Below are 20,832 nucleotides of genomic sequence, written 5' to 3' on the forward strand. Positions count from 1 at the left end.
TGTGCATTTTCTATAAAATGTAAGATTTGAGGTGCTACTACTGAGGATGCGTGTAGTACTTGGTCGTTGTTAATGATGTTAGGTGATCGGCAGTACATTAGCGGGGCAAAGCGGAGGTAACAGGGTTCATTATAAAAGTAATGAGCATGATGCTCCCTGACTCAACAATCCACCGCAGCGCGCGCTGCCGGCGCGGAAAAAGTAGTGGGTGGTCTGTCCTTCCAAACTCGCCCGGAGTCAGTCTGCTGCGAGCAGTGACAGCGTGAGGATGTCGATCCGCGTGAAGCACGTTTTTACAAGTTGTAACACGGCGCGATGGAGGGTTCGCTCGAACAACGCTACGCCATAAAATTTTGCAAGTTGGGTAAGAATGGAAACTTACCAGATGCTGAAAGAGGCGTACAAGCAGGAGTGTTTGTCAAGATCCCAGGTCGGAAAATGGCACAAGTTGTTCAAGGAGGGTCGGGAGGAGGTCGCCGAGTAGTCCCGTTCTGGACGCCCAATAACGGCCAGGACCGACGACAACGTTAACCGTCTGCGTGAAGTGTTGCGCTCAAACCGGCGTGTGAGCATTCAACAAATCGCGGACACCTTAAACATTTGGACGCGGTCAACATTTGCGGTACATGGGATAGTGACCGAGGACCTGGCAAATGCGAAAGGTCTGTGTGAAGCTTGTGCCGAAGGTGTTGACGAACGAACAAAAAGATCTTCGAGTTTTGCGCTGCAAGGAGTTGTTGGCATTGTGTGAAAGTGATCCGGACTTTTTAGACTCGGTCGTAACTGGAGACGAATCCTGGATGTTCGAATACGATCCAGAATCCAAAAGGCAGAGTGCGGAGTGGCACACCTAATCCTCCCCCCGTCCCAAAAGGGCGCGCAGGAGCAAATCCCGAATCAAAACCATGCTCATTGTCTTCTTCGACGTTCAAGGAATCATCCATTTCGAGTTCGTGCCACCAGGACAACCTGTCAGCGCAGGATTTTATCTAGAAGTGCTCGAGAGACTGAAACGCAGGGTCGCCCGCGTTCGAAGTGACATCAAAGACTCAATGAAACTCCAGCACGACAATGCACCAAGTCACACCGCCTTCACCGTCGTAGACTTCCTGGCCCGGAGCAGAACCTCAGTGGTCCCCTACCCCCTATAGTCCTGACCTGGCTCCTAGTGACTTTTTTTTTTGTTTCCCCGTTTGAAGAGACACCTCAAAGGAAAACATTGGGACTCCGTGCAGAACATTCAAGCCCATGTTACAAGGTTTTTAAAAGCCATTCCAGCCAAGGACTTTAAAGATGCTTTCCAGGCGTGGAAAACACGTCTCCAGAAGTGTATCGATGCAGAAGGAGCGTATTTTGAGGAATTTTAAAGATTTGTAACAATCGGAACAATACGGACATGAGGTGATTGCAAACTGCAATTTGTTTTGTTAGTAAATTATATGCCTTTAAGTAGAAAATAGAACTTAATTTTTCTTCTGTTTAATCACTGTCAGTTAAGTGGCATTAACTGAATATTTCAGTACTTACCTCTAATGCATGAGGTACCTGGTTCGATCTTAGGCCTTGGCTGGTGATAACATTTTCCGTGGATTTTCTCGATTCCGAATCTCTACAAATTATTTTAGTCATTCACTACAATAATGTCTACTGTGCCCAAGAGCACGATTGTGGGACGATAGAAATTCCATTTATTACTATTCTTATGTGGAAGGTTCGCGTATTTCAGTCGTATTCCGTTAATATTGCAGATTAGCTTGGAAACTTAAATATATTAAGAAAACGGATGCTTAAGTAAAAATATAATTTTCTTAAATTGTATTTTGTGATCAGCTCTTACCTCTGAAAAATAAACACACTACTGAACAAGACTGCACTTATTTAGTATAAGAAACATTTACACGTGATGTTTCGATCTTCTAGCCAAGATCATCAGACGTACACTCTTGGCTAGAAGATCGAAACGTCACGTGTAAATGTGTTTCCTACATTAACCCTTTCCCCTCGAATTTGTTTTGACACAGCAAGCTGTACAGCTCGGATTTATTTTGAGATATACCCAGTACTTGAGTCGGCCAATACAAATACTAGTAGCCCCCATTTGTTTGGCTTCTGTGGGTTATTAAAGTGGCATGCGAGTAATTAAAGCGTCAAAATTAGTGCGGGGTAGCCCCGACATACGAGCAGAAAGGGAAATTTCGAATGTCGGGGCTCTCGCCGCATTTGAGGGAAAAGGGTTAAATAAGTGCAGTCTTGTTCAGCAGTGTTTATTTTTCTGATTTTATTTGCAAGACTTATGACTATGATTGTGTGTCTTACCTCTGGTACGTGGAGTTCTTGGTTCGATCCACGGCCAAGTAAGTTTATGATGGACAACATAGTTTTCGTAAGTTTTCTGGGGTTACTTTTCTTCCACATTCTAATTCCAATTTTTTCCGCCCTAATCATCCGTCTCCCTTAACCTAATGGCATGTAGCGGACAGTCATCGTCGGGAGGGGGTTGGAGCTGAGAGCATTTTTTTTTTTTTTTTTCATGCATCACTTTTCATCCTCAGCCGCGAATACCGCTACCGGACTCGCGAATAATTGGTGAGTCTCTCCATCTGAGGTAGACGTACATCTATTCCGGCCTGCTGTTGTTGCGTCTAGTGTTTGTGTTGTTCAGTGTACGAGTCTGAAAATATCGAAGAAAAAAATCGAAACCCCACTTATTGTATTATTATATATTTCTCATTTATTATCTCTCAATATTTATGTATATTTTGCAGCAGTTTTGTTTCTTTAATTTTAATATATACATTTTTAAATGTTGCCAGTGTTCGTGACGAGGACAAATAACCTTAATGCTGACATCCTCATTAATCTTCAGTCAGCCTGCCTTAGCCCAAATGGGGCATAATTGTGAGACATTAAGCTGAAATATTTTTCATATTTTGTGATCAAAGGTGGCATTGCAAGGTCGTTCCTTGTAACATTCAGTACAATTTATTATTTCAGGCAAGAGATCTCGAACGTGGAGTAGAAATTGTGATAGCCACACCTGGCCGCTTGATTGATTTTTTGGAAAAAGGCACAACGAACTTGCGCCGTTGCACGTTTGTTGTTCTTGATGAGGCTGACCGCATGCTGGATATGGGTTTTGAGCCACAAATACGGAAGATTTTATCGCAGATCCGTGTAAGTATTGTATTTTTTTTCTTCCAGTATTTGAATTAAATAAACAGTTTTGAATCACGGTATAAATTTTCTTGAATATCAATATACCAAACGGGTTAATGGACTACTGTTTTCTGTAAGTGGAAGGCGTAATTGTGAGAAAAGTTATTGGTGACATTTAAGTGCCACATGTATAGTCACCAAAGCAAGAAGCAAGTTGGAGCCTTGGAACCTTTTAAGTTTTTCCGTAGATTTTAGAACTTAATTTAGCTAAATTATTTCTGTTGAAGGAGTTCTCTGAACTAAAACAGATCATAAACTGTAGTAAAAAGCTTCTGTGATTGAAAAAGAATATTAGGGAATAAGAGGGTTTTTTTATGTAACAATCGAGTGAATTAGATAAGAGGCCTGTTCAGATAGGTTTCGAAAGCTAACATTAAGACTTTATTTTATATTGTAAAGAACTTTGGTTGCCCTTGTTATTGCAATATTTCTTCCAGCAGCCAGATCGACAGACATTGATGTGGTCCGCTACTTGGCCTAAGGAAGTGAGAGCTTTGGCTGAAGACTTCCTGAAGAATTACATCCAGATCAATATCGGCTCTCTTCAGCCCTCAGCCAATCACAATATTATTCAGATAGTGGATGTATGTGAAGAGGAAGAAAAGGAGGATAAGTAAGTTGAGATAACTGCTGCTTTCAGTTTGTTGCCTACATTTCTCATAAATTTTTGTTTAAACAACTCAGCAGAATAGTTATTCATTCCTGTGATTAATAGAAGATTCATTCATGAGTGTAATTGAATTAATAATTGGAACTCGAATTTCTATAAGTTAAACTTCGAAAATAGGCATGCATGTCTCTCCTAAAATTTGTATAATGTAACGATAATCCACAAAGTATCAATTTTTTAAAACAAATTCTAAAAGTAGCTGAAGCATTGTTTGGACTAATAGACTGTTATTATATGCAGATTGACTATTTATCTTAATACGCCTTCGTAACTTTTAATCGGAAAAAAAAAATTAATAAATAAAAAAGCACTGAAATTTCGTACCATGCAAATATCGACAGTGGGACATTGACATACTCCGCTATATGGCCAAGTTTGTGTTACTAATCCATCAGTTCTATTTTTTCAAATGGCATTACGTTAGGATATTAAATACTTCAAATCTGTGTTAACGAAACTTGTAATACCGTACTTGGTATTCTCTGTTGTGAACTAAGAACACTGCAAAATTTTGGAGACCTCTACAGCAACAATAACGCAAGTGAGACGGACAGGACAATGCACATCCAAAATATTTGTCTTTATACTATATACTAAGATCGTGATAGGGATTTCGATTGAATAGAAAGTTTAAGTTCAGCTGTTGTCAGAAACCTGTATTTAGAAATACTCCTTAAATGCACTATTAAAATAATAATAATATAATAATAATAATACTCAGTGCTGTTTACAAGAATTCTTTATCTCAAATCGTTCTGGATATATGGTAAAGTGTGCAGCATTGCTAAAAATTCTGTAATTGCGACAACGTGTTTTAATTATACCTACCGAAAACTCTCGTAGTATTATAGAAACAAAGTTATCAACAATTACTTTTAAGAAGTTCTCACAAATATACCATTTTAAGCAGTATAGCAATCTGGACTTTTTTTTTTTTTTTTTTTTTTTTCATGTCCGAACGGTTTGAGATAAATTGCTGTAAACATTAATTTTTGTTTCTATTGAAACTAATCTTTGAAATTGGAACTGATACTTCTTCGAAATACGTCATATTATGACCGTAGTATTTTGAACTAAGATACTTTGAATGCGCATTGCCCCATCCGTCACTTGTGCGTTATTACTATTATAGAAGCTTTTAAGATTTGGTTGTTTTCGGTATTTGTGCTACTGTAGTGTCCATAGTTTGCAATATTGTGTTATAAAAGTATATTATATGTTGCTGTTTAACATGTAATTTCAAAAACTAATTTCTTTGGCAATATCGTTAATCTGGATTTATTGTAGAGTATGTCAGTGTATGTCGATTTTAGATGGTCCGAAATTTCAATGTTTTGTATCTATTGAAAAGTTCCAAGAATGTATCAATTTCCACCTGTATATATTTATTGTGCACACTAATCGTGTATTCTCAAGTGTAACCAGTTAAGTCTATAAGAGGACCATAATTTGAGACACTAAAAAGAAAAGGAGTATGTAATTAACGGAGCATCTGGAGGCCTGAAGAAAAGCGATACTACTTGGAAATATACAAAGGTTTTCATTTATCTTGAGCCAAAGTCAAGGTGCCGCGCATGTGCAACCCATCGCCGTGAAGTTGCCAAGGCAAGCAACAGTATTTCGTTAGTCACGCAGTAAAGCAATGTAGTCGAGCATAGCCTGATGTCGCCGAAACTAAACAGAATCTGGGAGGTGTTCATTTTGACCCTTTCCGGCGCTGTTTACGACGTCGCGCATCGTAAAAATGTTAGGTGCGTAATTGTCGTGTAGGTGGTGACAGTGAATCGTATTATACGGAAATATGCGTCAGTCCTGGGCCCACCATACTGACACGAGCAGCTAGAAACCGGCCTCCTCTGAAGAGGACCCCTGCCACTATTGTGTGGTTTGGCATCTGGGGGAAGTTTCGGGCGTCGCCCACACAGCATGCGATGGCTAGCAAATGCTGCACATCGCAGGGGACAATCAGCTTCGTCATTCACAGGGATTTACGCCTGGCGGTTGTTGCAAGATCATTGCATAAGTCTCGTAATTGTGTCGTGTGGCTGAGCAAAAAGAACTGCAGGAGGCTGTATGAACGTAATCTCGCGGCTGATTGGTGTAAGTTTACCCTTGAAGAGGCTTGATTTACCTCACACTGTCGTAAAGTTGATGCCGTTACAGACCTGTTGACTTGTTGTAGCGCATTCTACCAATATGGAGAGTTTCATTTATGATTGTGAGCGGTTTCTCGTACACGGTAAACATCTCCGAAAGGTGGAGCGAAACTTCAGTGCTGCGTACTACTAGTCACGTCCTGCTCGAAATGTACTAGCATGAAATCCCAGTATTGTACGGACAAGACGTGAATAAGGTTGAATTGCACCAACACAAGACATCCAGCCACACGGCGGAAACATCGCTGGAATTCTATCATCGTATGGGACAGGAAACTAATTGCGGCAACCCTTTTGACATCCCGGTGAGGAGTCCAGGTACCAGTCCAAAGGACTACTTTGCTTTTGAAGACCTCAAAAGACGTCTGTTCCATCGTTGAGTGCGCACAATCTTCGGTCTGTCAAAAGCTTAAATAGGATTGGGATGCAATACCCATGGTCCAGGTCCAACGCACTACTGCAACGGAAACTCCGATGCTGTGCAGTAATCAGTAGAGCCGGCTTGCAGACGGTACGCAACTGATAATGTAACAGTATTTACTAGGTTGTGGCACATTCAAATTCGGCTCAATATAAATGAATCAACCTTTGTATAGCTGAAGAATTACTCACCTTAGCACAAAGGGACTACTAGATTAGCTTTTATATTTAAATATTTAGCGTGACCATAGTGAGTTATATTATGAATGAGCGTAACTTCGTCATAGAATAAGGTGTTCCTTCACAGCTCTTAAGTATTGTTTGTATATCCATTATATAAAATATTCAGTTCCTTCTGACAGTATTTTTGTGTGTTACGATTGATACATATATTTTTTTAATTGTAGATTGAGAACACTACTTCATGAAATTGGATCAGAAAAAGAGAACAAAACAATCATATTTGTGGAAACAAAGAGGAGGGTTGACGATATAACCCGAACCATTCGTCGTGATGGGTAAGTTTAATCCAAATCAGTACTATTCAATAATTTTCCGTAGAAATAAGTAAATTGTAGTCTTTGGAAATCACTATATTGTTGTTACAGCTAAGCTTTCTGCAAACTGTTTACAATGGCGCGATTGTTATACTGTTATAAAATTCGCAAGAATACGCCTTTCTATGTTTAAAGCCGTTAAGCCTGTTCGTTTATTTTTTACAGTTGTTCGAAGTAGTAGCAGTGTGTGTGTGTGAAATGGAATTTGGTCAGTGATTTTATTATTTCAAATGTTTGACACCGAGAATGCATCGAGCGACTTCATTTTGCTTTTGGACATGAAGCACCATTCAGTAAATCGTGTACAATTGGTTTTCCGAATTCTAGCGTGTTTGCATATTTCTCAGTGGTTGCCATGGTCGCCTGAGCATACGGCAACTTTCAAGACGTTGGATCCCACACAATTTAACCAAAGCCCAAAAACTTGTCAATTGGTGTAAATAAATGCTCAACCGAGGTCAGTAGATTTGCTGTGCGAAATCGTTACAGGGGAGGAAGCTTGAATATATTCACACAAACCCGAAACTCAACAATAATAGTGTTCGGCGTTTCAAAGTGATCGGAAGCAAGAAAAGTTCGTTCGATGAGTGCTACTAAGCAAATTCTTGATTGTTTCGTCGATTAGATCGGATATGTAGCAACCATAGATTCAGAAGATGGATGGATTGTAAATACTGACAATTTGTTTGCTAGAGATTAATGAATTGTGTAAACACACACAAAACTTCTCATCATTCTTCACCGTCAAAACGCCAATTGTTAGCACATCAAACGGTTGATTTTTCCAATAAATGTCAAATTAATGACTATCTGTACGCACCTGATTTAAACTCATAACTTTCATTTTAATTTCCACACATGGATTATAAACTGCACGGTGAGTGATTTGTGTCATATGTATGTATGTAAGGTCTATTCCTCCGAATTTTACAAATGTCGAAACATTAGCGCCACTGTAAGTAGTTTGCAGAAACTTTTCCAGCAACCCTCGTATTCAAAATCTTTACTAGTCAACCATGAGGGTGAGCAATTGTGATTTTAGATTCTTCGTTAATTGTCGAGAAAAGTTGGATAAGAAAGGAAGTGCTTAAGGAATATTATACCACACATTAAAAGGTTTGTAGTATCAAATTAGTCTGCTTACTGTATTTATTTTGGAAGACTTCGTCTGTAAAGTATCAGATGGGAAGTTGTATGAACATCAGCAGACTCTGTACTAACACAGAAGGTGGCTTAAGGTACACAAGTATTTAAGTATATGCATCTTGAGATTATAAATATTGAAGAAGTTGCCAAAGGTTTGTGTTCAGGATTAAGAAGGCAGCTGACACAAATAGAACAAAGTAGTTGGTATTGATGGATATGCCTGTATATTTAGCATCAACATTAATACTCGTACGTTGATTACTTTCAAATCATCCCCTATAAAATTGATCTTAACATTAATAAGGTAAATACAGCATTTTAAATAAAGTTTAATGTAAAATAAAACTCAGAGAATCACATACAAGAAACTGGTTTAATAGTGAAGTTTCTCTTCAAAGAGGATCGAGTGTATATAATACCTCTCAGTACTTATACACTGCACAGCGTAGGCAACAGAATTTGGACGAGGGTAGATTCTAAGATTACGCTTCGAATAAGTCGGAGAGAGGCCAGTTTCCCTTGGCTATTAGTATTCCGCAATCAGCTCCCTGAATGGTAGTTCTTAATACAGATAAAATAGTGAAGATGGTGATAAAATCATAAAATGAGATAGGTATTAAAATAAAATTTTGACTTGCGAAAGGAAACTAGATACGATGCAAACATGCTTCAAAAATAATAAAAGAAATTTGCGTGGAAGCATTAGAGCGAAGCACCCAGCAACACTAACCTTTTAACCAGAAATGAGTCTCGCCCTCTCTGGCGGGGCATTTCTCAAAACTACAGACTTGCTGAAAGAGCAGGTGAGTTGTGAGGGAGAAATTTTGAAAAAGAATTTCACAAATTTTCATCTCTAATTGATGTTTTTGGATCTTCCGTCAGAACCAAAAATCCAGCCTAAAACATTGATAAAAGGAATGTGGCCAAGAGATGGGACTACAGTTTTTTTTTTTTTTTTTTTTTTTTAATTTCGTACTTATTTGTTACATATAATTACTCTAAAAATTCCCATGTTTCTTCCAAGACTTTCAAGCTTGTTCCCCGTTTTGAAATTGTAACAAAACGGAACTCTAAATTATTTATAGAAGACTTTAAAACAAATAAAATTAAATTTAAAAAAAATCGGATCTTCGTAATCGGAGAAACAAACTATCGAATTTAGTTTTCAGATCCCAAGAACTTGGAGAGTTTAAGGTATTTGTCAGTTATTTTCCTTCATGAAATGGAAGAATGAAAATCTTCAAGCAAATCAAGGATCAGATCTTGAAAATTTAGTTTTCAGTAATCACAATGAAACATTTCTTCAATATGAAATATTAGTTCAAGAGCCAGACTTTGTCACCCACATTGACAAAGGGGTGATAATGCGTTGAAACCGTACGTGAAAAGTAAGCTTTAATCGAGGTTTTGAGATAGTTCCTTTGATCTGTTGTAATAAACGTGGACTTCACATGAGATCTAAGACAACAGTGTTCCCACCAGGAACTGGAGACTTCCATAGTGACTGATCATGAAGTCACTTATTCTTCGGCTCGACACTTTCAAACCTACATTAGTTGCTATAGAATTTAAAGTAAAGTTGAATTTTATTCAAGATGTCTTTTCGGAAAATGTAGCATTCTACCTTATTAAATTTTTAACATTGCTTTTCTTCTGAAAAAGCGTAGAAATCTTTCTTAGAAAGGTTGAATGAAGTTGATTGGATGGTCTGAGTTTACATTTTGCCATAACCATAAATGCCTATAAGTTTTCATTAATGATTTTTACATAAGAGGGAGCTCTTGCATTTTTTATTTATTAATCTCATGTCACTAATTTTATTATATATAATTATAAATCTAAAATAATGATTTTTTTTTTTTTTAAATTAGCAACTTAGCGAAAAGCTAGCATTGTTTTATGAAAAGTATCCATTCACTTGAGACTGCTGGCTCTGTATTTTGCAAAAATGTGATTGTTTCTGCCCCACAATATCTTAGAAATAAACAGTAGTTTCAAGTCTTAATGTACTAGGGAAGGTCTGGATTGCAGAAACCAACCACGTCGATGTCTCGGGTTCCAAATGTGTCAGTCTTTAATTACTAGTATTACGATTTTAGGTGCGCACTGTTCTGTTGTTGGAGCAAAAATAAGTTTTTCGAAAGTACCTGTTGTGTTAAATTTGCTTCCAGTTGGTAATAGATAATTTTCAAGTACTTTTTTTCCTTTTTTGGGCCCTTTATTCTTTTAACCTGCTCCAATCCAGTTTCCAACTTCCTTTTCTATTGCTATTTTTAAAAATGTATTCCGAATTTTTCCGTGATGGATTTGAGTGCGCTTGTGCAAGAATTTTGACGATCAAGTATTGTATTCTTTCTCTGGGTCCAAATGACGCAGATATAATTTCCCAAGGCGTACCAAAGAAACCTGATTTGTAGGCAGAGCTGCTGCTTCACATCTATGGTTACAAATATGTAACGACTGCCATTAGAAACTTGGGAGAACTGAGCTCTTTCTGTGAGGCAATAGTTAAATGATTTTTGCCAAGAAAAGTGCGGTTAGTCATCAGATAAGTCAGAAAATGGTGAAATTTGCATAATCTGAAGAATTGTAATTCCAAGTGAATGTGAAGTGTGCTCGAGTGGTCTAGGGATACGGAAAACAAGCATTAGCATATACGAAGACTAGAAATGCGCTTATATTTAACGACTAAAAATATTTAATGTTAAGTACAAGTTTTGTGTTAATACAAATGTATTAGGAAGTAAAATCAGAGGTTTCCAGTTACATAAAAGGGCTAACTGACAAGCGTATTGTACTTTAACCTTATTTAGCATCTTTCCTTCCCTTTTTTCTTCCCCTTAAAAATCCTGATTCTGGTGTTACATCTTTTAGTCTGTAAGTTGTGTTGATTGAATCTCATGAGATTCTTTACCATTGAAAACCAGACTAAATTTCTGATATAAATGTGAAGGCTGTGGAAGGTTGTGATCTTAATATAATTGAAAAGTTTGTGTAGCAGTAAACGCTGATATTTTTCAATTTATTCTAGATGGCCAGCGTTGAGTATCCATGGCAACAAATCTCAGCACGAAAGAGATTACGTATTAAATGGTGAGTATTAATTTTGTTTATAGGTTAATAACCTAGAAACGGGGGAAAGAACTTAATAGATTTAGTTTCTATATATTCTAACCTGATACTACGTTCCACTGCCTTGAGTGTGTTTGTTTTTAACATTGAGTTCGTGTAGAATTGCGTTAGCTGAATACTAGGTGTGGAGGGGAAAAAGAAAAAATGTCATAGAAAATTTGTTCTAATCTACAAGGTTAAATTTCCGGAAGAAGTAAAGCTATAGTCCAACTTGAAAAATAAGTGTTCTTCCTGCTCAAACCTGATGTTCCAAATGGTGGTTAAAGTAAATATTCAAAATGTTCAATATCGATGCATTTCTGAGTCACGACGGCTTCTGTACTTCGCACCATGGTTGAATCTCATCCCGAAGTGCGTCCAGGTTACGTGGTTTACTACTGTACATCCCATCTTAATGTGCTCCTTAAAAAATCGAGCGGCGTGAGGTCTGGAGAGTGGCAGGAAGCTTTATTGATCTAGTCCTGTCCACTGGCCTGGTACATTTACTCAAGCATGCTCGCACATCTCTGATAGTGCGGCGGGGCATCTTGTTGATAGTAAGACCTGTCATTGCCGTACATACATTGCACGAATGGCAGAGGAAAATGGAATCAGCAAACACTGTTAACTTTTCTCCAGTTACAGTACGAAAGACCCAGTTGAGTTCTCTAGGAAACACAGTACCATACATTTATACCAGGCAAATTCACATCCTTTTCAACAGTAATGTGGGGATTTTCAACCCTGTACACAGTTATATCTATTGATATTTCCATTGTATGAATTGTACTGCAGTCGGCCGAACTATGCTACTCACAAATCCTGGTTTACATGTAAATAACCATCAGAATCCATTCACAAAATTGATATCCTGCGATGAGTCGTCCTTACTTAGCTGTTGCACCAGTCTACACACTCAGCTTACCGTTCTTCAGTATGCATAGCACACTACTAGCACTTAGACCGGTCACATGACTTGCCTTGAAGAGTTTTGCGGTAAACTCTGAAACAGTTCGAGCACCAGAACTGAGGATTCAGGACTTGTATCCGTGCGAGATCGCCTTGATCAGCTTTTCTGCACATCGCACAATGTTCGATGAATTTCGAATTCATCTCATAGACGTGTAATTGTGACTCTTGCAGGTGGATCAGTCCCCTACTCACGTATCCACTGTCTGAACCGAAGCACATTACCGAACTTGAGTACCTGCTTATGCTCTCCAAAGCATAAACATGTTGTTACTCTTGCCACTAACTGGGTTGCGCAGCTAGACCGTTAATTCTATCACGTTTTGAGGAAACAGCTTTTTCCTAGAAATTTAACCTTGAAGCTTGGAAGAAAATAATTTTCTGACAATTCGGAGTGTGTATATTTTTTTTTTTTTTTTTTTTTCATCCTGTGTAACTGTAATATTAGAATGAAATGAAAGATTAAAAGAAGTACTTTAGATTTTGTATTCTGTCTGGTGCTGCAAAACTAGGTGTAGGTAAAGGGCTAGGAAAGGATGATGTAATTGCCAAGATAAAATGCTGCAAGGTTTCATTTTCATAAAATAAAATATATATATATATATATATATATATATATATATATACGAACTCAGCTATATAGTTGCCTTATGACTGAAAGGTTAGCATACTTTGAGGGAGAAAAACTGATATCTGGCGAAAGTATGGTTGTATTATTTGAGTACTAATACATTTAATCATTCTGCCAAATATTTCATCTCATTTACTCTTCATCGTATGTGGAGCTGAAAAAAATTCTTAGGTACTATTTTTTCTTTATTACAGAATTCCGTAATGGATCTGCCTCCATTCTAGTGGCAACAGATGTTGCAGCACGTGGACTAGGTACGTAAATTGACTTCATATTTTTTGTATTAAATTTGTATCAGGCTGGTTGATGCCTCGTTGAATATTAGGAGAATCACCTACTTATTCACGTCCAACCCCGTTTTCTTCAGAAAAGGAGCAATTATTTTGATATCACATTGTGCACGGTGATTGTTTACCATGATTTTCATACAATAATTCATTCAATAGAATGTGTCGTAATATTAATTTTAAATAAAGTGGTTTGTTTACAAGAGATCCCCCATCATCCACTCAGACGTGGAGATTTAGTTAAATTTCATTTTATTTTTGTCTATGCATCTGACGTTCATATCGCTTTTGCACTACAGAAGATATAACTCAAAAATAGATGCGGTTAAGGCAACTTAAGTATAATTTGGCAGATAGAAACTATTTGATCTGCTTTGCGTAACTATTTTGATATTGTAGTCTCAAAAGTCTGTAGGAAAATTTACAGTTAATTGTTTTGAATATATACTCTTTTCCCCACAGATTTTGAGAACTGTCTCGGAACATCAGTAGTATCACAAAAAGTGATACTTCAAGCATTTTGGAACTTCGAAAATATTTTGTGGAGAAATTTTGGCAGTTTATCTGTGTGTGTGTGTGTGTGTGTGTGTGTGTGTGGGTGGGTGGGGGGTGGGGGTTCGTAAGTGATATTCTTCGTGAATTTGTAGTCTTAATTGTATTGTGGCTCTCCTTTCTGTACGTAGACTAAATGTGATGCCCACAAGAGCAAACTTCAGAGGTTGTCAAATATAACTGCCCTGCAATTAATACCACACATGTTCTATGGTTAAGCTCTGTAAAGAAAAGCACGTTTAAAATCAACGGGGCCTTGACTGCATAAGCAGTTGTGTGTGTGTATATATATGTATTTTTTTTTTTAATTGCTTCTGTTTAAGAATCAAGAGATGTTCTGTTTATTGGCTCTGAACAGCTTCCGTACATTAGTCACTCTAGGAAAACCATACACAGGTGTATAGTTTGTCAGTGTGCTGGTGATAACTCGTTTTTAACAAGGCAACTCTACTAGCATCGGTCTTCCATTTTAACAATTATTTCGCACAAACTAAACTTACAGCTGAGAGTCCGTGGAGAAAAAATGTCTTGTAAACCAGTTTGGAAGAAGTCTGAATTTCGATCGATTGAAAAGGTGTGAATCTGACTTAAAATCCCCTTATGTTCAAAGGTATTTAATTTATAGGTGTTAGTTTCTAATGACAATTGTGGTTGGCATGGCTACGTTAGCAGTTACGTTGGAAATAGTCATCGAAAGAATTCTGTTAAGAATCCTATTGAAAATTGACAATTCAGTCTGTTACCTGTCGGGAGTCCTTTCAGCCATTTTTTAAAAAAAGATACGAGAAACATTGGGGACTTAAGGTTGAGTCAGTAACTGTATTATGTTGGAAAATGTGCTAGTATCAATGATTCTTATGAAATGTCAGTTCCTGGGGTTTTAAGGGCTATCGTATTTCAGTTGGAATCCTTCAGTTTGATACTGTTTAATCCGGTTCACAGGTTCTGTAAAGTATATTTTCTACAAAGTATATTTTCTATAAGTCAGGTATTCTATATGCTGACTCGATAGCCTATGGAACCTGGAGGTTCAAAGCTCTCCATTAACTTCTATCCGTAGCCAGCTGGATCCAGTTTCTGCTTCTACTCCTATTTCTGCGAGATCCATCTTATCCTCCCATTTGCGCGTAGGTCTTCCAAATTGACTTTTTCCGATTGAATTTCCAGTAAAAATTTTGAAAAGTTTTTGCCCATTCTGACTACATGACCTATCCACTGTTAATGACACTTAACAGTATTTGCTAGACGGTATAAATTATGAAGTTCTTCGTTAATGAAGTTTCCGCCAATTCCCATACTATATGCTGTGGTAATAAAATTGTTGATTTTTATCGGATTTTTAAATAATAAAACCTTTGAATTTCATAGCGAAATTGACATTTCGCTACGTTCTCTTGAGGTAAACTGCTTAAAATGAGAATTGTAACAAGAGATTGTATGAAGATAATTGCCAAATTAACAGTATTTCCAGGAAGAAAATTGGTGTGTGTGTGATATTGTAATTGCAAGATAAGTATTCATTGCTCCTTAATGCAACAAAGGACAAGGTATGTCCTAAACTCAACTGTAATGGTTTGTTTAATATTTAAATGTGTATAAATGTTTAATGCATTTTGTTACAGATGAGTTTCGTATCTTTTCCTTGTTGAATATTTTTAATGCACGACACTTTTTAAGTTATGGGTAATATAAGAATAGTTAAAAGATAGCAAAAGAACTTTTAAAGCTGTCTTGTATTATCATAACTAACAACATGTGAAGGGGATGGCAGTAAATAATGTTCAGGTTGACTTCTCCATTAATTGCATATTGTCATTGAAAATTTTTAATAACTTGGCATCATTACTTATGTTTAATCGGTCTGGTATTTCTTTTTTTTCAGAGGCACATGCGAGATAATACATTGGTGTTTGCCTTGTACATCTGGCATTGCCTCTAATTCAGGAATGTAAGTTCCTGAAGCATTAGCACAACTTAACGTGGAAGCAGGCACTGAACTGAGAGCATTTTTCGTCTGACATCATTGTTACATTGTCAGCTGAAGGAAATAATCAGTGACTTCTGTTTGTTAGTAGTTGCGGGATACTTTGGAAATAAGCTGCTGAAATTGAATTCCATGTGGAACATGTTCGCACTACACTACTATGCACACTTGAATTGAAAAGTAACTTAATAGATAATCAGTTTTATTTTTACTTTGGGTCCATTGTTGTTAGTGAATGTGTAAAATAATTTCTTTTGCGTCAGTCTGTTTTCTCCTGAATTTTGTCAAGTCTTATTCATGAATTGTCTGCGAAATGTCCGTGAATTGTGGTAAGTGGGTATTGTTCTTACCCTAGATTATGTAATTAATTAAATTGCGGTTCAAGTAACCCTCGAAACGAGCTGTCAATATTTTTCAGTATCTGCAAAATGGTATTTACAAAAGTAGATTTTGTCTTCAAATTAAAATAGTAATAAAACCATCAGTTTCGTGAAAAATTAATAATTTACCTAAATCATGAAAGCAGGCATACGAAAGAGAAAGTTTTCTTGAAGTCATGAACGTCATGATTTAATAGAAGTACTGTTATCACCAATATAAGTTAGTGTTGAGAGTTAAAACTCATACCAGCACTGCAGTTAATTTGGTTAAATCCTTAGGAATTGTTTTAATGAGCAAGTTCTTGCATCCCAAACGTCGAAGCTCGAGTGAAAACTACGTGTGTCGGTAAATGGTAAAATGCAGATTGTTAAAGCAGTAGCATTCGTTTCTCAGAATAATTGATGAGATGTGTGTGTATAGCGTGTGTGTGTGTGCATGTTCCCACATCATTTTGAAGTCTTAACTATGGTATTGTTTATAATCTGATCAGGAGGTAGCGTACAATGAAGCCTCCCAGTAGTGACAATCAAAAATCAGTTGCTTACCCGAAGTATCCCTTAGCTACATGCAGTTCAACAAGATGAAGATCTAAACTTATTGACAGATGGTAAGTTTAGATTATCTTGGTAAGTAGGTACTTTCTTTAATTGGATGAAAATTTATTTACTAGAGAGTGCTGAAAAGTTTCTGGCTTTGTCTACAAAGAATAGTTAGATAGATAAAATTACTAAACATATTCCCCTTGAGACTGATGCATTTGGTCCAGCGATGTAGCATCTTACCTAACCCTTACAGGATTTCTAATAAAATTTCCTTGGTTAGGTCTGAAATCAGGTCTCCGCAGCATGTTGGACGTCAAGAATGTCTTCAAAATGATGAGTAAAGCGTTTCAAGTTGGGGAACAAATAAGCAGGCGGCGCCTGTTTAGGCGAATAAGGGCTGGGGATTCCAGACAATTGGAATCTAAGGGCGTTCAGTTTAGCTGTCTCCGTAGTTTAGCATACTACTAGCCGGTGATAGAGTTCAGAGATAGTCCATCTGCAAAATATAGTTCTTTGACTTATGAAATAGAAGCTACACCGTATGTGACGATTTTGCTGATTCCTGGGTGCGGAACTTTCGGCCGTGGATACTCGGGAATGGCGCCACTCCATTGACTGATCCTTCATCTGAGAAATAAGACATGGAGTTAGATTTCATCATATCACTAATCGGCGGGCACTAGCCTTAAAACGGATCAAAACTGCTTTGGGTGCTTCAGCATGTTCCTTCTTTTGATCATACATTCCAGAAAACGAACCAACACGCTCCCATGAGAGTTCTTATCTTTTTTTTACTTTTGTTCTTTATTACAATTTATTTGCCTAACAGATCAGTTAATGGGCAGCTTCAGTTACAGGATCGGTTGAGGGGCTAATTTTCAACAGTGAAATGGCCAGTCTTGAAACAAACTACCCAGGTTTTGATGATATTGTAGGAAAAACTTGCTCTCAAAATATTTGACATATCATTTTGAATGTTCTTTGCAAATTTTCCCCTGGAGGAACAACACTTCACGAGGTCCGACACTCCAAAGCTGTGAAACTTGCTTCAGCTTCCATAATCATTAATTCAAACTATATACTGTATATAAAATAATAAAATAATCTCGGGAGACTAATTCATCATTGTATACTGAGATGCTAAGCTTTTATATGAACATATAAGATTTTTTTGTTGACAGGAGGAAGGGGCAAACCCGGTAACTCTTCAGCACCCTCCTTCATATTAAGACCTTAATATTGAAAGAATGAAAAGTTAATCTGGAGATTACCATTTGAGTGATGGCTGTACTGCATACATAAGCCAGATCAGTATCTAGAATTCACGGCTCGTTGATTAAGAGTTTTCCGGCTTCGTTGAAAACAACTTGAAGCAAATTTTCCTGTTCTGAACAGAACTTAATTGTGGATGTGTTCATAAATTGAGCAAGCAGTAGGTACATTAAGTACTATTGAAACCATTTATTATTAAAATTTACAATTCGAATACTAGCATTAAAGTGTAAAAGTTTTTACTAATAAGATTAACAGTATAATATACCATAAAATGTTGCCCGTTGGGTGTTAGGTTGAATTGGGTCCTACAATGGTATTTGGTGTTCTAATTTTCCGTTATTTTTATCCCTCAATTTGTATAGATATTTCGACGTAGCTTGTCATATGTATCAAGATAAGTTTCTCTGATTATTTACGAAGTTGGGATCAAAAAGTAATTCAACAGACTCGATTTTAAATTTTCATAGTCAAATTACATAGGAAGAAATTAGCATTATATGCATCTTCGTGTTCAGTCGCTGTAATTAATGGAGTTTTTACTGCAAGATATAATCAATCTACCACCTTAGTAACGTGGTTTTTAGTGTGATAATAGGATGACATCATTGGAATATCAGTTTTGTATATTCAGCATTTTCAAACTATTCAAAAGCCTTGCCTCGTATCATTCAAGTTCAGTTTTGATTATGAAAATTGAGTTTTTTTTAAAAGCCTAAACAGTAGAACTCAATGCATAGTTTGGATAATAACCCTTGGGCATTCTTACGAAAAGTTGCTTCATAGGCTTTCTTTATAGACTTCCTTCTGAATTAGCGCGCAAGGTGACTGTGTATGATTTGAAATGAGAGGTTGTTCAAAATTGTCAAAGGAGGGTGGTTGACTTACAAATTAAAAATAAAAATAAAAGTAGTAACAGACCAAATATAGACTATTAAGTGAAAGATTCGGTTGAGAAGAATTAATGATAAATCACGAGCAGTGTTCACTATATGTGAAATAGTAAATTTTGCCCATAACTAATAATTGTAAACAGCTTTCTTATGCTAAACTACTATAGGTATGAATTACGTAAGATATAAAAATAATTCAGCTCTTGTAAATGTTGGTAAATTTGAGATAATCTGATATATATATATATATTTCAAGTCATAATCTAATGGAACGCACATATTGCGTTGGTATTTTAATCATTTTGGTACGAATATGAAAAACACACTTGAGCCGTTCTTTGAACGTTTAAATATAAATGAATCTGTTTGCAGTATAGCATAAATTTGAATGGTGATGTAATGTTAGTCCTTCCTTTTTTTAAAATAGTAACTTTCTTTTATCTATAGATGTGGAAGATGTAAAGTTCGTAATTAATTTTGATTATCCATCGTCAATGGAGGATTATATTCATCGAATAGGAAGAACCGGAAGAAGCCAGCAAATAGGCACAGCGTATGCGTTCTTCACGCGGAATAATGCGAAGCAAGCAGGTGATTTAATCGCTGTTCTGAAGGAGGCCAATCAAGCTATCAATCCAGATCTCAGCTCAATCGCAGCGATGTCTTACCTTCCAAGGTCATTTGGAGGCAACAAAAGTGAGTATTTTAATTGAAATCGGATGGGTTGGTAATCGTACTGTTGTAATTTACACTTATCTAATATGACTTCTGTCTTCCTGGAAATCACCTAGCGTTACGGGTTCAGTGGCACACAACTTAGAATCATTAAAACTTCTATTATCTTCCATGTGCTTATGTTTGCGTGTGGTGAGTGAATTAATCGCGTATGAAACAATAGAATGAAGCATTTATAGTTTTCTGGAGTCGAAAAAATCTCTAGTTTCGGTAAAAACAAAGTATTTGTAATGCATTGTGTGCTCAACTTAGTTCCGTAAATACGAAATTTGGTTCATACGGCCTGAGTTTGATATCTGGAGAAATGATGATTTCATTTCTCATACAGTTGGTCACTTTCCGCGAACCATTGAAAATCTATTCCGTATTCTTATCTGGAGCACACATTGTTGTAACGTTAAGATATTTCCAACAAGATTTAGAAGCATATAAAAAGTACAAAATTCAGTGAACTTCTAGTTTCATGTCCTAAATATTTAAGAAATTAGTTATGATCCTTCGTCAAAAGGAACTCACTCCAAAGATGAAAACAAGAAATTTCTAGGTTGTATATCAACTCCATAAAGAACTTAAAGAAACGTGCCAGCCGTGTTCTTCGGTTTTGTTCATTTAATTGGATATTTCCATTTGCACAGGTATCTTCGGCAAGAGTTTTTGCTGCGCCATCAGATCATCTTTACATCTCCCAATTGTAGTAGTTTTAGCTTTCCTATAAAATACAATTTTGCAGTGTTCCGTAACTTGACTTATTTTCACTTATCGTCACTAATTTAAACATTTCCCTCACTGTTTTATGAAAGAACTACTTGTTTGAGTTCACATTTTGTGTGGAATTCCACTCTTGCCTTTTAATTTTGGTGCTACTAAAGATATAAACACTATTTTCCATAATTGTCTTGTGTGATCGAACACGACTGTATACAAGGTTTTGTAATTTCTTCTATTCAAATTAAGATTCTCCTTTTTTGTTTGTGATGCTGCAAAATAATTATTGAATTGTTTACAGTTCAACTTAGTGAAGGAGATGTGGTCAGATCACACTTTTTGAAATAATGTAAATACTAAATTTGTGATCCTGTGTTGGTTCCTTAAATAAGGATGGCTTTTTTCTTATGGCGAAAACTGAAAACAAGGGCTATGTAACTAAAAGAACTACTTCCTCTGTGCGAAATATAGTATAAATTTAAAAAAGATTCGAAGATTAATGAGGCATAAGTAAAAAGTTGTAAGTAGTATCCTTATTTATAAATTGATATGCTAGTCAAACAACTGAGACAGTGCCCCAAGTGGATTGCTGATTTTGTCTTCAA

The 20,832-nt window shown here is 36.7% G+C and overlaps 1 protein-coding gene across 3 annotated transcripts in view; it reads left to right on the forward strand.

The window, feature by feature from the left end:
* LOC145680581 (uncharacterized) overlaps positions 1 to 20,832 on the forward strand; it is a 55,915-nt gene that overhangs the window by 25,915 nt on the left and 9,168 nt on the right. For 2 of the 3 annotated variants that reach the window (XM_081751229.1, XM_081751231.1), the window contains exons 7-12: positions 2,995 to 3,174; positions 3,654 to 3,829; positions 6,870 to 6,980; positions 11,197 to 11,258; positions 13,071 to 13,130; positions 19,235 to 19,483. In XM_081751229.1, coding sequence (XP_081607355.1) covers positions 2,995 to 3,174; positions 3,654 to 3,829; positions 6,870 to 6,980; positions 11,197 to 11,258; positions 13,071 to 13,130; positions 19,235 to 19,483 — 838 coding nt within the window. The remainder of the gene's footprint in view (positions 1 to 2,994; positions 3,175 to 3,653; positions 3,830 to 6,869; positions 6,981 to 11,196; positions 11,259 to 13,070; positions 13,131 to 19,234; positions 19,484 to 20,832) is intronic. The other variant, XM_081751230.1, reaches the window with a different exon arrangement.

The sequence above is a fragment of the Thermobia domestica genome, chromosome 3 (assembly GCF_964235325.1).
Source record: "Thermobia domestica chromosome 3, izTheDome1.hap1.1, whole genome shotgun sequence".
NCBI classification, from domain to species: Eukaryota; Metazoa; Arthropoda; class Insecta; order Zygentoma; family Lepismatidae; genus Thermobia; species Thermobia domestica.